The sequence below is a fragment of the Rousettus aegyptiacus genome, unplaced genomic scaffold, assembly GCF_014176215.1.
Source record: "Rousettus aegyptiacus isolate mRouAeg1 unplaced genomic scaffold, mRouAeg1.p scaffold_m13_p_3, whole genome shotgun sequence".
NCBI classification, from domain to species: Eukaryota; Metazoa; Chordata; class Mammalia; order Chiroptera; family Pteropodidae; genus Rousettus; species Rousettus aegyptiacus.
The window spans coordinates 48,311,708-48,325,792 of NW_023416306.1; the positions used below are offsets into that span (position 1 = coordinate 48,311,708).

Below are 14,085 nucleotides of genomic sequence, written 5' to 3' on the forward strand. Positions count from 1 at the left end.
TCAGAAAAAAAAAAGGTGTTTGCAGAGGTATATCAACTGCCAGTTGATATCATGATCCTTTGCCAGTCCATTTCTATATTTGTATGCATGCAAGTATATACACAGAATTTTAGAAATTATGAGATTAACTGACTTCAGAACATCAAGAGTCTGTATACATGACTGCCAAATTCTTATTATAATGCCAAAACATTAAAAAAAAGTACTCTGCAGTTCTGCTTCTCTGATAGTTTGTGAATGCATTTTGCATTACTCAATGTGTTCTTATGCCTTAGTAAAAAAAAAAAAAAAGGTTCCTTTTTTAAAGGATCTTAAGTTTCTAAGCTATTGACTTTGCCTACCAGCAGGAGGTATGCATCTGTCTGAATATGCCTTTCTTTCTGTGGCCCTGAACTGTATGCCTTCAAGTCTTTTTGAAATGAAAATAATAACCATAATAGTGTCTAATAATAACAACCCAATTATCCCCGACTCAGGGAGGACAGAGGGCAGACAAGTGATGATCTACTGGGTTTGTATATCTGCAAGAACAAGAAATAGAAGTAAGTAATTTTCTCCCTTTTCAAGTTACCTGCAACAGATCTCTGTGGAGACGAAGGCTCCAGAGGTGTATTTTTAAAATGGTATAACTGAATATAGGAAAAAAAAATAGGAAGGAGTAAGGGTAGGTCTGACATAACAACATAAGAAAGCAGTAAGAAGAAAAAAAAAAACCTTGCTTTTTCTGATATAGAGGATGCACTCTGCTTTTGGTAATATAGGTTTTGAAACAACCGGCTGGTATAGCTTCTGTTTTATTAATCACTCATGAAGCATATATACCATCTATATAATTTTCTGGGGGAAAAATATGGATGAATAAAAAACCAACTTGGAAACAAATGGGGAAATACCTGAAATTTTCTTAAGAAATATTCCCAAGTTAAAATTCTCAAGTCTATTATTATTACTATTGCTGCTTCATCTAATTTGAGCACTGTGGCAATTGTCTAAATCTTCCCCATATATCTAGGGAAAACACATTTCTTATTAACAGCCAGATCTAAACCTAGCACTGGTTTTACTGAAGCACACCCGTGGGTCACAGAGTCAGACAGCACCTTAATAAGGTGCTTCTCAATTTATGTGGGCTAAAGGTATTAAATATATGTGAGATAGAACTACGGAATTAGTCTATTTCAAAACAAACAAACAAACAGAAACCAAAAATCTAAAATCCAGAAGCACAACACCACAAAACTGGTAGGCTTTCTTTTACTGCATTTGATCCTGGGCTAGACACTAGAAAACTATTTTCAGAGTATAAGGATACTCTAACTCTTAATTAAACATATATAGCAGATCTACAGCTCTACTTCTGTTTAAGAAATAAGAATTAGACCAAATCAGTTAAGAAAAAAAAAAGTTACTTACAATAAAAACCAAAGCAACTACCATCATAATTAAAAGATCTCTGATTCCACCTTTATAAAGGCGATCAAAACAAGATGGAAATCCTATAGTTTGGGCTTACTGGGTTGACAGGCACTACTAGTTCCTCAATGTTATTACTTCTTATTCCTTCTCTCCTCACAACTGGCTTCGGATTCACCACTGATGTCCAAATGATAACCATGGTGTACCCACAGTCACTGTCAGTGGTGTGTCCTATGGTCACTACTTTCTGACATGTGCAAGGCTGCACAGGATCAAAATTAGGGACCTGCCTAAACCTTAAAGTAGATGTAGCTTTTAGGCCCAAGCCAGTGGGACCATCTTTATTAAAAGAGGAGAAAAATGAACTCCCACCACATGAAATGGAACACCATGTGTCAATTCCATCTTAAGTATATTTGGTATATATGCCAACCTAGGCTCTGTTTTTAACCCTTGGGGCGGACCTATAGACAATAGCTCATCCCAACATTTTATATCATATATCAGGTAATCTGAAAGCCTTTCTTTTCCAGGGCTCTTCAGTGTTCGAATTGGACAATAGGTTTTCAATTAAACTGTTAATTGTGTCATTTAATACTTGCCTTATAGGGCAGATATAAATATACATTTATATCTCCATTATTTAAGTCAAAAAGTGATTCATTTCGCATTGTTTACTAGATCATTGGATATTAAACTGGCTATGCATTAGAATTATCAGGAATAAGTTTCTGAAAAATTATTTCCGATTTATTCCCAATCACTACTTTCTATCAATATTTTGATTCAGTAGGTTTGGGGAGATATCTAGGTTTTTGGGTTTTTTTACACTAATTCCGATGTGAAGCTAGGTTTGAAAACAGCTGTAATCAATCAAAGTAAGAAATTAACTAGATGGTTCTGTGCATGCAACAGAATAGCATTTTCAAAAGCACAGATTGCTGGGTTTCTGATTTTGGTACAGTCAACAGAGAGAGTTGAGAATTTGCATTTCTAACATGTGTCCAAGCGATAGTGGTGCTACTGGTCTTTGAGAATCAATGAATCAGAGAATAAAAAGAAGAATGGTGCTAAGTCCTCAAGAAAGAAGCCTGAAGATGCATGTCTCCAGATGGACGGCAAGAGCCCTTTTCTGTCTGTGGCCGAACGTGTTATCTAGACTGGAATCTTAGATGTTTCCATCTGAGAATTCTAGGACTTTGAGATGTTCTTTTCCTAGCAGAAAGCTGATTTCCATAAGCTTCCTGGTACAATTCTATAATGCTGTCCTCAATGAGTTGGGTTAAAGATAATCACAACAGGAATTTTCTTCAAACTGAAGTCTTCACTCATCTATTTTCTTTTGTCTGGGGAGCATTTATATATACACGTATTTGCCGACTACGAAAAACAAAGCTTAGGAAAGACTGAGATGATACCTATAGAAAGACCATTTTAGCAGAAATTGCCTGGCAGCTTTAGGAAAACTGGGTCTGCCTTCATAGGGCTTCAGTGCTTGCATCATCACATTGTCAAGCCATGCAGCCCACTGCTCCAGGGTGCTCTGCTGCTGAAGAGTCATCTTGAAGTCTGTTTCTAGTCTCTGAACCATGTTGTCATCACACTGGCACACCCAGGAAGCCTGCTCCTGGGACAGTACATGGAAAGCAAAAGAAAAGTTCAATTCAGCATCTTTTCATTGAATGTCACCACACAAACCATATGCATGAATAGGAAATTATAATGAAAACTTCAAACAATTTAAATAAATGAAAAAAATGAAAACAAACAACTACCTGTCAGTTGTTAAGGAAACTGCTATCACCTTTGTGCATGAAAAAGTGATGTGACATAAAAGCATGACTCAGTTTTGCTACATTAGCTAGATAGCGTGAAAGACTAAACACATGATTACTTAAGAAAAATAGAAGCCTGAACCTATGGTATGCAGGGTCTTTCATTCTATTCAGTTTTTATATTGCTTTCAAAAGTTCTTTCTTTCACCCTAACCTCCCAATCAGAGAAACTTTAAAGCCAATTCATTTGAGAAGATTTAGGCTAAGTCAGATGGATAAATAATTTAATTGGCCAAAAGTGGCCCCTTAGGATTAAAACTGAAACAAACTCTGAATAGTACTAGGTAGAAACATATGCTGTATGACTTTTATAGACTTGGAACTAGAATCTCAAGGGCTGTCAAAGTGAGGCAATAATACAAATTAATTCACAGAACTCAAAACAACAACAATAACAACAAAAATACTTTTGAGAAAATGTAGACATGCTATCTGCCAAGGTATTTTATTATTACAGTTTTCCTTTTGGTTCTGATTGAGAAGTTTCATGTTTGGTAACAGCAATGAAAATAGGAACTTCCAAGGCTACTTGGTTGTGGCTGCTGTAAGTTTTATAATGTTTCCAGTGCTATGTCATCTTTTAAGATTAAAGAAAAAAACCTATACTCTCAAGGTCAAAATTACTTGGTAATATAGTATTCGACCAAAAGTTAGATAACATGGATTTTAATACAGGGCCTGAATCAACTCGACTGACCTCAAGCAATTCATTTAATTTAAGTGGGCTTTGTTTTCCCTAAGCATAAAGTTAGAGAAATAAAATGTGACAATAATTTTTAAGCTGGGTTCATTGTGCCCAGACAATATTCTCAACATAGGTTTCTGGGTGTGTGTGTGTGTGTGTGTGCGCGCGCACGTGTGTGTGTGCATGGGGGGGGAGTGTGTGTGAAAGTCCTAATTCTATACCAAAACATTGTAAATATGTGTATATTTTTCTGTAAAGAGTGGCTATATCTTTTATTCCATCTGCTCTCAGAGGATAAGTTCATTCAAATCAACAATTTCAACTGAATAAATACCTAATCTCCATCTTTTGGTTCCAGCATTTCTCCTGATTCTACAAACTTTACCTATTCAAGAGCTATTTCAGTAAATTATACAAATGTCTAAGCACTACACTGTACACCTAAAACTAATAAAGAACAAGAGCGACAGAGGGAGAAAGAAAAGAAGAGGAAAAGGAGAGGGAGAAGGAAAGGGAGAGCAGTATTTCAGTAGGGAGGTACCTCAGAATGCACAAACTCTATTCACTTAATTCCTCCAGGGAAATCTATATTTTCTTCTATATTTCCAGTTGATGATATCATCTACTATCCTTTCTCTTATCTAATTAATCATAAATAGCTTCTGATTTTACTTCATAAATACCACTTTTAAATATTTTAAGTACATTAAAATGTGACTACAGAAAAATTGAAAATATGAATAATCAAAAAAGAAACAAAATATTAAGAATATTTAAATGCCAACATTAAGAGATAACTACAACATGCTAATGTATAGACCTTCCAACCTTTTCACATGCACATTTCATATAAATTGTTTGACTTCTTTCACTTAGCATAACATTTTCAGGTTCATTCACACTGTAGCGTGTATCAAAACTTTACTTTGTCTTATTGACCAAAATTCCATTGTGTGGATATACTACATTTTGTTTATGCATTCATCAGTTAATGGACATCTGGGTTGTTTCCACTTTTATCTAGCTAATATGAATAATACTGCTATGAATATCCATGGACAAGTTTTTATGTGCACATATTCTAATATCTTTGGGGTTATATCTAGGAATAAAATTGGTAATTCATATATTAACTCTGTGTTTAACCTTTTGAGGAACTGCCAGACTGTTTTCCAAAGTGGCTGCAGTATTTTACGTTCCAATCAGTGATGAGGGTTCTAGTTTTTCCACATCCTCACCAACACTTGCTATGATCTGTCTTTTTGATTAAACTCATTTTGGTGTATGTGAACTAGTATCTTACTATGGTTTTGATTTTCATTTCCCTGATAGATAATTACGTTGAATATCTTTCAGGTGCTTATTAGCCATTTGTATATCTTTTTTAGAGAAACACCTATTCAGATCTTTGCCCATTTTTTAACTGTTTTATTTTTGGGTTGTAATAGTTCTTTTTGTGATTCTAGTACAATTTTAAAAATAAGATATAGAATTTGCAAATATAGTCTCAACTCTTTGGTTGCCATTTATCTTTCTTGATGGCCTCTTTTGAAGCACAAAAATTTTTAACTTTGATTGTGTCCAGTTTATGTATTTTTCTTTTATTGTTTGTATTTTCAGTGAGCAACAACACTTTACACAGTAACAATTACCTTTATTACTTTAGTATCTGAAGTGAAATATTAGTTGGCATCCCATAATAATATTGCTAATATAGCTATTTTTTAAGTGTAATTTAAAGTACAAGTGAGTAGTTTGATCACGAGGTTAAAATACATATTTTTCATTTGGATAATCAAAATAACCAAACGCTGCACCTGATTCTTTTCAAATGAACAAACATCTACCAGAAACCAATAGCAAACTCTGAAATAGAGTCATTCTTAGTTCTTTCACGGTACGGCACTATTAAGAACAAATGTCCCTTGCATGTTACAATGCTAAGGGCTTTATGTATTAAGAAATATGTAAACAATAATCTAAGATAAGTTTTATAAAGTAGGGAAAGTAAAGCCCAAACAAAGCAGTTCAGTGACTTGCTCAAGATCCCACAGCTAGGAGACTGAAGAATTTAATCTTACTGCCTAACTTTAATGACTGCGATTGACTTTACTCCACTAACTATTCGGCAAACCCTGGTGACATATGTTGCTGTCTAGTGCTCTAAATCTTGGCAGACTTTAACCACAAAACAGAGGAGCAGTAAAGTCATAGCTGAGTAAAATTCTCCTCTTTCAGGACATCATGACTATAGATTCCGCCTGTGTATTGATGTAACTATGAAAAGAAATAGGAGGATCCTAAGTAAGAAGTAAAACTGGGTGTCTTTTCTTAAAAGACACATTTTGTCAGAAAACAGAATACCTGGACATTGGCAAAGTCAACACGGTTGAGGTCATTGAGCATCTGGTTGATTTGAGAAGTGTTCTGAAGCACTGCACGAGCTGCCTGGGCCAGGTGATTGAGCGACGTATATCTTCGCAGAGTCTGGGCAAAGGCACTTACAGCGGCAACCTGTAAAGAAATCTAATTCAACTGGAATATTTTTTCACTCCAGTAAAAGAGACCACTACAAGTGTTCAAATCTTTATGTCCTTGCCAAATTTTAAATGCTTTTTTCTGATATGTATTTCAAATTCATTTGGTAAGAGAGCTTACCTATAAAGTATAACATTTAAATCCTTAAACCAAGTATTATTTTCCTTTTGAGTGGGTTGAGGTCAAGACTAAAACAAACTCCCACATTCTTTGACATCTGAGTGCAGCATTAATTAAACCAGTCTTACAAGTAACTACTCTTCCATGGCAAAAAAATGACTTTGTCTAGGGAAATAGAAAAAAAATGTTGATTTTCTTTTCTTTTCTGCTCTCTGTACTACAAACTAGGCAAATAATTTTTTTTTTCTTTTTACTTGGAAAACCAAACCATACAGCCTCACTTTCTAAAATAGATTAAAAATATACTTTTCAGAGCACTATCATTCAGACTCACTCTTACTATCTTTATTTTATAGAAACCTGGGTAATTTTAAGGTGAAACAGAGGAATTCATAATAGCCTTTATCAGCAAATACAGAGCTAATAAACATCGGATATAAGTAACAATAACTTTGAATTTTTGTAAAAGGGCTAGTCAGGAAATTTCCATTTGCCCTTCAAAAATCTACTTTCCACCCTTATCTCTTCTGCTCTGTGCCCGGGAAGACTGAGTGTACTACATTAACCTCCTCACTTATACTCTGGCTTCCCTTGGATTTGGCCAAGACAGGTCCTGGCAGGAGACTGAAGGATGGGAATAATGAGTGGTCAAGTATTTGCCTCCCTAAAACCTCTGCTCTCTCTCTGTTTTGGTAAAGACCACTTTTTTTTTTTTTTTTTTTTTTTTTAAGGCCACTGTACTGTGGCAAGAAGAGGATCTCTTAATGCCATAACTTTCACCTCTTTCCCCTTCAGACCTAGGGATTTTCAGAGCTTCCCGTTACTGCTTGTCCTGGTGTGCTTTACCATTCTTTTTCTTAGCTCTGTTCACACCTTAGGAAATAGACCCTTATTAAACTCTCTTCAATTATTCTCCCATTTGGATATACCATTTGTTTCCTGCTGCAACCCTGAATGAACCAGGTTACAATTAAATATATCAAAGACAATGCCAAAAAAAAAAAAAAAAAAAAGTCTAGGTAAATATCTAAATCTCATGATCTCAAGGAAACTTGTTACAAATACAGTAGGTCTAAGGAGCATTTTAACATATTTACAGGAACATATGGTATGGTATTAAATCACTACAGATATAGATGCAGCAATTAATTAGTCAGTTTGCTGACTGGTAGAGGATATTCACAGGTCAATGGATGCTCTATCTTGATAGCGAGATGTTTTAGGACTATGTGGAACTTGGGAGGAAAATTCACATGCTCTCAAAAAAGTCTTACATTTTTTCAATTTCTGTAGTTTATATTAATCAAGTACATACTATGTGCTAGGCACTGTGTTAAGTGCCTCATATATATTTACTTGCTCAAGTCTCGTAACCATCCTACTAGACACATATTAAGACTTAAAGAGGTCAAGTAGCTTAATCAAGGTCACAGAGTAACTATATTACAGTGATGAGACATGAATCCAGGTATTTTGATAACAATAACCATTCATAACCTAATTATGCTGTTTCCTCTGTCAGGGTAGTCAGGGCAGACTGTCTTCACTGATTGAATGTCCAGCTGAAAAAAAGCTCTATATCAGTGAAAACGAATAACAGAAGGCGTCCTCCACCAAGGTAAATAAAATCAACTCTGGAGATCAGTGAGGTGGCCAACATTACAGCTGAATTGCTATCATATGGAATGGCACTGGGAAGGAAGGTGCTTTCAGCTGTTTGAAGTATTTTTATGAATATGGCTGACTGCAAATTGGAAAGCATTCCTCTGACCATTATAATCAAATAACACCTCCTTTTTTTGCCCACCTCAGTGTGGCACCCTAGAACAGCACTGTCATGGACAACTTTCTACAATGATGGAAATGCTCTACATACGTGCTAGCAAATATGGCACCTACCACCTGCATGACGCTATGGCGCACTTGAAATGCAGGTAGTGTGACTAAGAAACTAAATTTTAATTTAATTTAAATTAAAAAATTCAAATTTAAATAGCTACATGTGGCTACCCTAATGTATTGACAGCATGGTTATAAAATACAAATATAAAAATCTTTGTTACATGGTTATAAAATACAAACAAAAATCAGTTTTATATGTTCTATACATTATATCAACATTTTACATAATGCTTTTACATTGGATATATAAAGCAAAAATCTGAGGTGGAAAATCAATGAAATGTTTCTTTCTGTATGTTTTAGAGAGAGAACGTGTTGTTGCAAACTGTTAGTCAAAGCAGAAAGAACTGGAAGCTACTTATGTTCCCAGACAGATTTGTCAGCTACAAGAGCTTCAATCTATCAATTATGCCCCAAAGAAAATGCATATTGTTGGAGATTAACAGTGGATACAGTCATTGACAAAAATTCATAAATGAAATTTTTGGTAACAAAGTTTAGACAGAATTAGTGCAATCTTGCCATGGGTATGTTCGCAGATTAACCTCAAGTAACATGGTTAGTAGGGGACAAAGTGGAGAACAGAATTCATATCTCTAGCTAAATAATCCACATTCCTGATATACACTGATCGATTATGAGATAGCTGTTCACTTTAAGAAATAATTACTTGATTCACAAAAGCATTCTCCCATGTTAAAAAAAATCCTGAAAAAGAAAAGAATATTAATTTACACAAATTTTTCACAACATAATGAGTATAGTTAGGGACTTAAAAAATCTAAAACTCCTTACATAAAAACTATTTGAAAATTCTAGGCGATTCTTTTTAATATTTGAAATAAGCAATCTGAAATATATATATATATATATATATATATATATATGAAAAGGACTTATAAATATACCACACTTAAAAGGCTTCTCTGGTCTTTTTGAAAAGAGCATTAACAAAAACATCCCTTGTACAGGTTCTTTGTTACATAATTACAAAATACAAATATAAACATCAGTTTTAAAAGTTCTATATATTATATTAATATTTTACATGATACTTTTTCACTGGACACATATAATTGACAGTTCAGAACAATTTCCTAAACACAAAAGAAAGAGTAAAGATATAAAACCCTACCTTGGTTTGTATCATTCTCTGTGGAATATTGTTCATGGCATTGGAAAGCCAACCTTCAAGGCTTTTAGCAAAATTTCGAATGGCTTGGGTCAAGGCACCTAAATGTTAAAGAATAAAAGCGAAACGAAAAAGATACCGAAGAACATTAATCTTTATGTCAGACTAAGGGAAAACATACATACATGACATGTGAAATAGCACAGAACTTATATTGTCCTAATTGACGAGAATTTATTTAGCATTATTCCTAACTCTGAAAGCATCCAAAGATTACATTTTGAGCATTTTTTTCTTTAAAGCTATTTTGTTCTCAGATACTTATGATACTTTGTTGAGAAATGAAAATATTCAAACATTTTTGCTTATAGCAACATATACCAGTTGTGAATATACTTATGGAATTTTCTAACTTAGACAAAACACTTTTCATTAACAGCTCTGTACTTAAAGGCTATTTTTTTTCTAAGTTCTTCATCTTGATTTTTCAAGCTCTTATTCTAGTGTCCTCTTCTTAATTAAAAAGAAGATAACGCAAAGCTCCCTCTCCTTCTCTAAGCATCCATTTACGCTAGAACGCATGAATCAGAGTAGTTGCCACACACTCTTGTTGAAAGTAAGGTAAAAATTAAAATTGCCTAACTTGAAAATTTTGGATAACTATCCTCCATTTCACTTGGAAGGCAGAGATAAAAGATCAGTATAATGAAACTGCTGTCACAGAGATCAATATTCTTAAGATATTCCTAAAATAGTCCATTCCATATTCTTCGCATGTCTGTTAAAACATGAAATAGGGATAGGTCCCATGAGAGTAGCTTTTTATGGTGGTCGTAAAATTAGAGGCATCTTTGACTATTTTACAAGAAGGAATCAGTTTACTGAGATTGCTATATAATAGATGACAGAATTCTTCTCTTGTTCAAGTAATTCAGTCAATAGCATTTTACTTCATCTGTGCTCAAGGCTCTATACAGTGTAGGGAGCAGTGTTAGACATTTAATATGGGTAGGTATTACATTTGGTAGTCTTGTATAAGAAACAGAGAAGTTACATTTTTGTCCAAGGCTCCCAAAAACATTAATGTTAACGATAGGATTAAATTATTTTGTTTTTCATTCTGTGCTGAAATGAGTCTGACATGCTTCTCTATTACTTTTGTTAAAGCAGGGTTAGATATAATTTAGTTTACTCAAGTTACTTGCAAATTATATAAATGTTACTAATTCAATAATAAAAACAACTATTTTTTAAAATGATTTAATTAACTGGTCAAATGACAAAAGAGAAATTAAAATGGCTAAATTTCGATTAGGAAAAACACTCAAGAAGAGCACACTCTTAACCATGATAATCATTTATTGGAAACATCGAGTTGGAAATTTCTTGAGAACTAATCTTTTGAAATTTCCAAAGCTTTCCACTTTAGCCAAAAAAGAAAAAAGAAAGAAAAATATTTTTCTGTTGCATTATGTACTTAGAATCATGGAGGGCAGGCATGAATGGAAATGAAAAAGAGTGAAAAAAGATTAATAACGTTTTTTGAAACTCAGTAAATTTTTTTGCAAGATTCAATTTGGCTATCTGTATTTTGCATTTTCTCTAATTAATATATAATAATTATTCAAAAAAACAAGAACTGGGAAAGGTTACGTTAAAAATTTTAATATGAGTCTTGTTTTATCTAGACAAATTCGATGATAGGGATATTATAAAATAAAAATATATGTTTTGTATATCAAATGATTTTAAGTTTTGACTTTTCTGTACTAAATATTTTGGGCCACCTTTAATCATACCTCATAATTAGATCTTTAAGTATTACCAGTTGAGTTCTTATACAATTCTTTACACTTAACTTTTTGTTCATTTTCAGATAAATATATTTTAGTACATAGTAATTTCAAGCTGACTTTAAATTAGTGTGATATGCAGACTTTTTTTTTGTCTAAAAAAAGGAATCCCATCTGGACAGTAAATGGTAGAGTGAAGTACTAGTAGCCACAAAATTACAATTTTTAAAAATAAAATTATGCTTGCTCTCTCTATAGGGGTTCACATCAGATCAAATTGTGCACATTAACTCTGACAACTTTTCTCATGAATGGATGGTTTGAAATTTAAAATCTATTCTAAAGCTAACTTGTTTCAACATGCTCATGATTAATATCAAAATGCATACAATCAGAAAGTAGCTATCTAAACTGTAATTTAAGCTTTATTTTGTTATAGAATGGGAATTAAATTTCCAAATTCAGTTGGCACATTAATGTCTCTTATAATTTCAGAGAAACTATAAACTATACTTAATGTGGAAATTCCTGACGTTGCATTGTCTGCTGAACGTAGAAATAAACTACTTGACAGAATAAATTGGTTTTTGAGTCAAAATTTGCAAAAAACAAAGGTCAAATATACTGTGCATTTAAATTGTGGGGCTTAAAGGTAATTAAATTGATACATGATTTAAGTTAGGAAACTGTTCAATTTGTAAGTTAATCTTGCGATGCTAACATAGAAGCAAACCATTTTAGAATTATTTCATGAATATTGATGTTGTTGATTTGCCTTAAAAAAGAAAGTGCTTACTGACATCTCTTCTCAGATCTCAAGAGAGAAATTGTACATTGGTGGTAAGATGCCATAGGTTAATGAGCTACCTTATGCAATTAAACATCTCTAGAGATTATAATTCAGAGCAAAGGCAGCAAGACAAAAACAAGGAAAGTCAGATTCTAAAACATAAATCAGTAGAGAATTTACACACTGAAATTTTCCATGACAACATCACTTTCAATTATTTTTTTTTAGTCAGGAAACTTGGTGTAGACAGAGTAGAAAACATTGGCAATTTTATAAAAATGTGAGGAAATGGCAGCTGGATTTTTCCAAAAAATGAATTTCTATATAAATATGTGTGTGCTCACTGATATTATATGTAAATATGTAACCAAATATTTCGAGGTGGTGGGGAATATATGAAGTAACTCATATCTTCCACATTTATCTATCATATTTAGAAAAAAGAAGGTGTAAATATACAAACATTAGTATCTTCACCTTTTGTTTTAATAAATCCCTATTTAAATATTGTCTGGAATAATTTCATACAAATCGACTACGAACAGTGTACCTGAAGTACATGGTTGCCAATTTCACAAGCTAAAATACTACTTTTATCTTAATAATGTCATGAGAGAGTAGAAATTCTGTCCCATGTCTTTAAAGCTAAGGTCACTAGTACATGCTCATAAAGATGTAGGCATAAAATCATTCCAACTGCCTCTAACACAGTATCCATAGTAGCGTTTATATTGACAGCTGCAGAAAATAGCTTTGTTTGCTACAAGGTAGTTTAGAAAGCAACCATCACTTGAAAAAAAAGGCAATCTAAGTTATCTATGTAATTCCTATTTGCTTCATAGTGGGAATACAATGCTTGTGTAGTTACATAGATTTTTCTCTCAAAATGCCAGTTAACCATTACTGTTAATGGAAACTGCATTTGTAGTTCTTAACAAGATGTAGGTGACAAAGTAAATGCTTTTATAAAGGAATTCAACTTCAGTGGAAACCAAGATAAATTCATTTCAAATCAAAAGCAACTATGAAAGAGGCCGGCCTAGCAATTACAGATTTCAAAAATTTTTGGTTTTACAAAGGGGACTGTGTCCTTGGGTTCAATAATTTTTACATGATTGACTGGTCTGGGAATGTTCCTGCAATTAGTCATTGGGCTGTCACATCTATAGGTTAGCTTTTCTTTCAAAAAGAAACTACTAAAATTGAAAAACAGATATTTTTCCCCTCTTACTACAGTTCTGCTCTAGGCTGTTTTCAGGCAATACACTGTGTTGTTTGTTTTCTATTTGGCAAATCTAAATGAGATTAGAATCACTCTAGATTGCAAGGTCACTACCCGAAACTTTCTGGGTGGAATGTATGAGAACAAAAGCATCCGTATTTGTCTGCATTTAACTTACTAGGAATAGGTCTAAGGACGTCGGGGATGAGAATCTCCACCAAAGCCTGGTACATCCCATGGTCACAGTTACACATCCATTTCAGGATAGACTCATGTTTGCACAGAGTTATCAGCTTTGCTTTCGGAAGTCGACTTTCTATTTCACTCAGATTGCTGGTGTGAATAAATGTAGCAAATGAATAGATGGCAAATGAGGATAAAAAAGAAAATGGACTTTAAAAATAGTTTTAGTTTATCAAATACTACTGAGGTTAGAACTATACCACCATTGTATAGGTGCCATATGACTGGATATATATAACACTCCCCCAGAGCTGCCTATACATGTCAATACTTTCTTACAGTATAAAAGGCAGATATGATGCTAACTGCATGAGGATGAAATAGCTCTACTGCAGTCCCCAAAATCAATAAAATGGGAGCTATAATATATACGCTGAACCCTCAAGAGAGCAGTTTGTGGTTTATTTCA

General features: G+C 33.5%; 1 protein-coding gene across 10 annotated transcripts in view; it reads right to left on the bottom strand.

The window, feature by feature from the left end:
* RFX3 (regulatory factor X3) overlaps window positions 1-14,085 on the bottom strand; it is a 252,558-nt gene that overhangs the window by 29,380 nt on the left and 209,093 nt on the right. For 5 of the 10 annotated variants that reach the window (XM_036217702.1, XM_016138328.2, XM_016138329.2 and 2 more), the window contains 4 exons: window positions 13,612-13,766; window positions 9,632-9,729; window positions 6,301-6,450; window positions 2,835-3,043 (listed from right to left, as the gene is read on the bottom strand). In XM_036217702.1, coding sequence (XP_036073595.1) covers window positions 2,835-3,043; window positions 6,301-6,450; window positions 9,632-9,729; window positions 13,612-13,766 — 612 coding nt within the window. Of the gene's footprint in view, window positions 1-2,834; window positions 3,044-6,300; window positions 6,463-9,631; window positions 9,730-13,611; window positions 13,767-14,085 lie in introns of all 10 variants that reach the window. The other 5 variants (XM_016138324.2, XM_016138326.2, XM_016138330.2 and 2 more) reach the window with 1 other exon arrangement.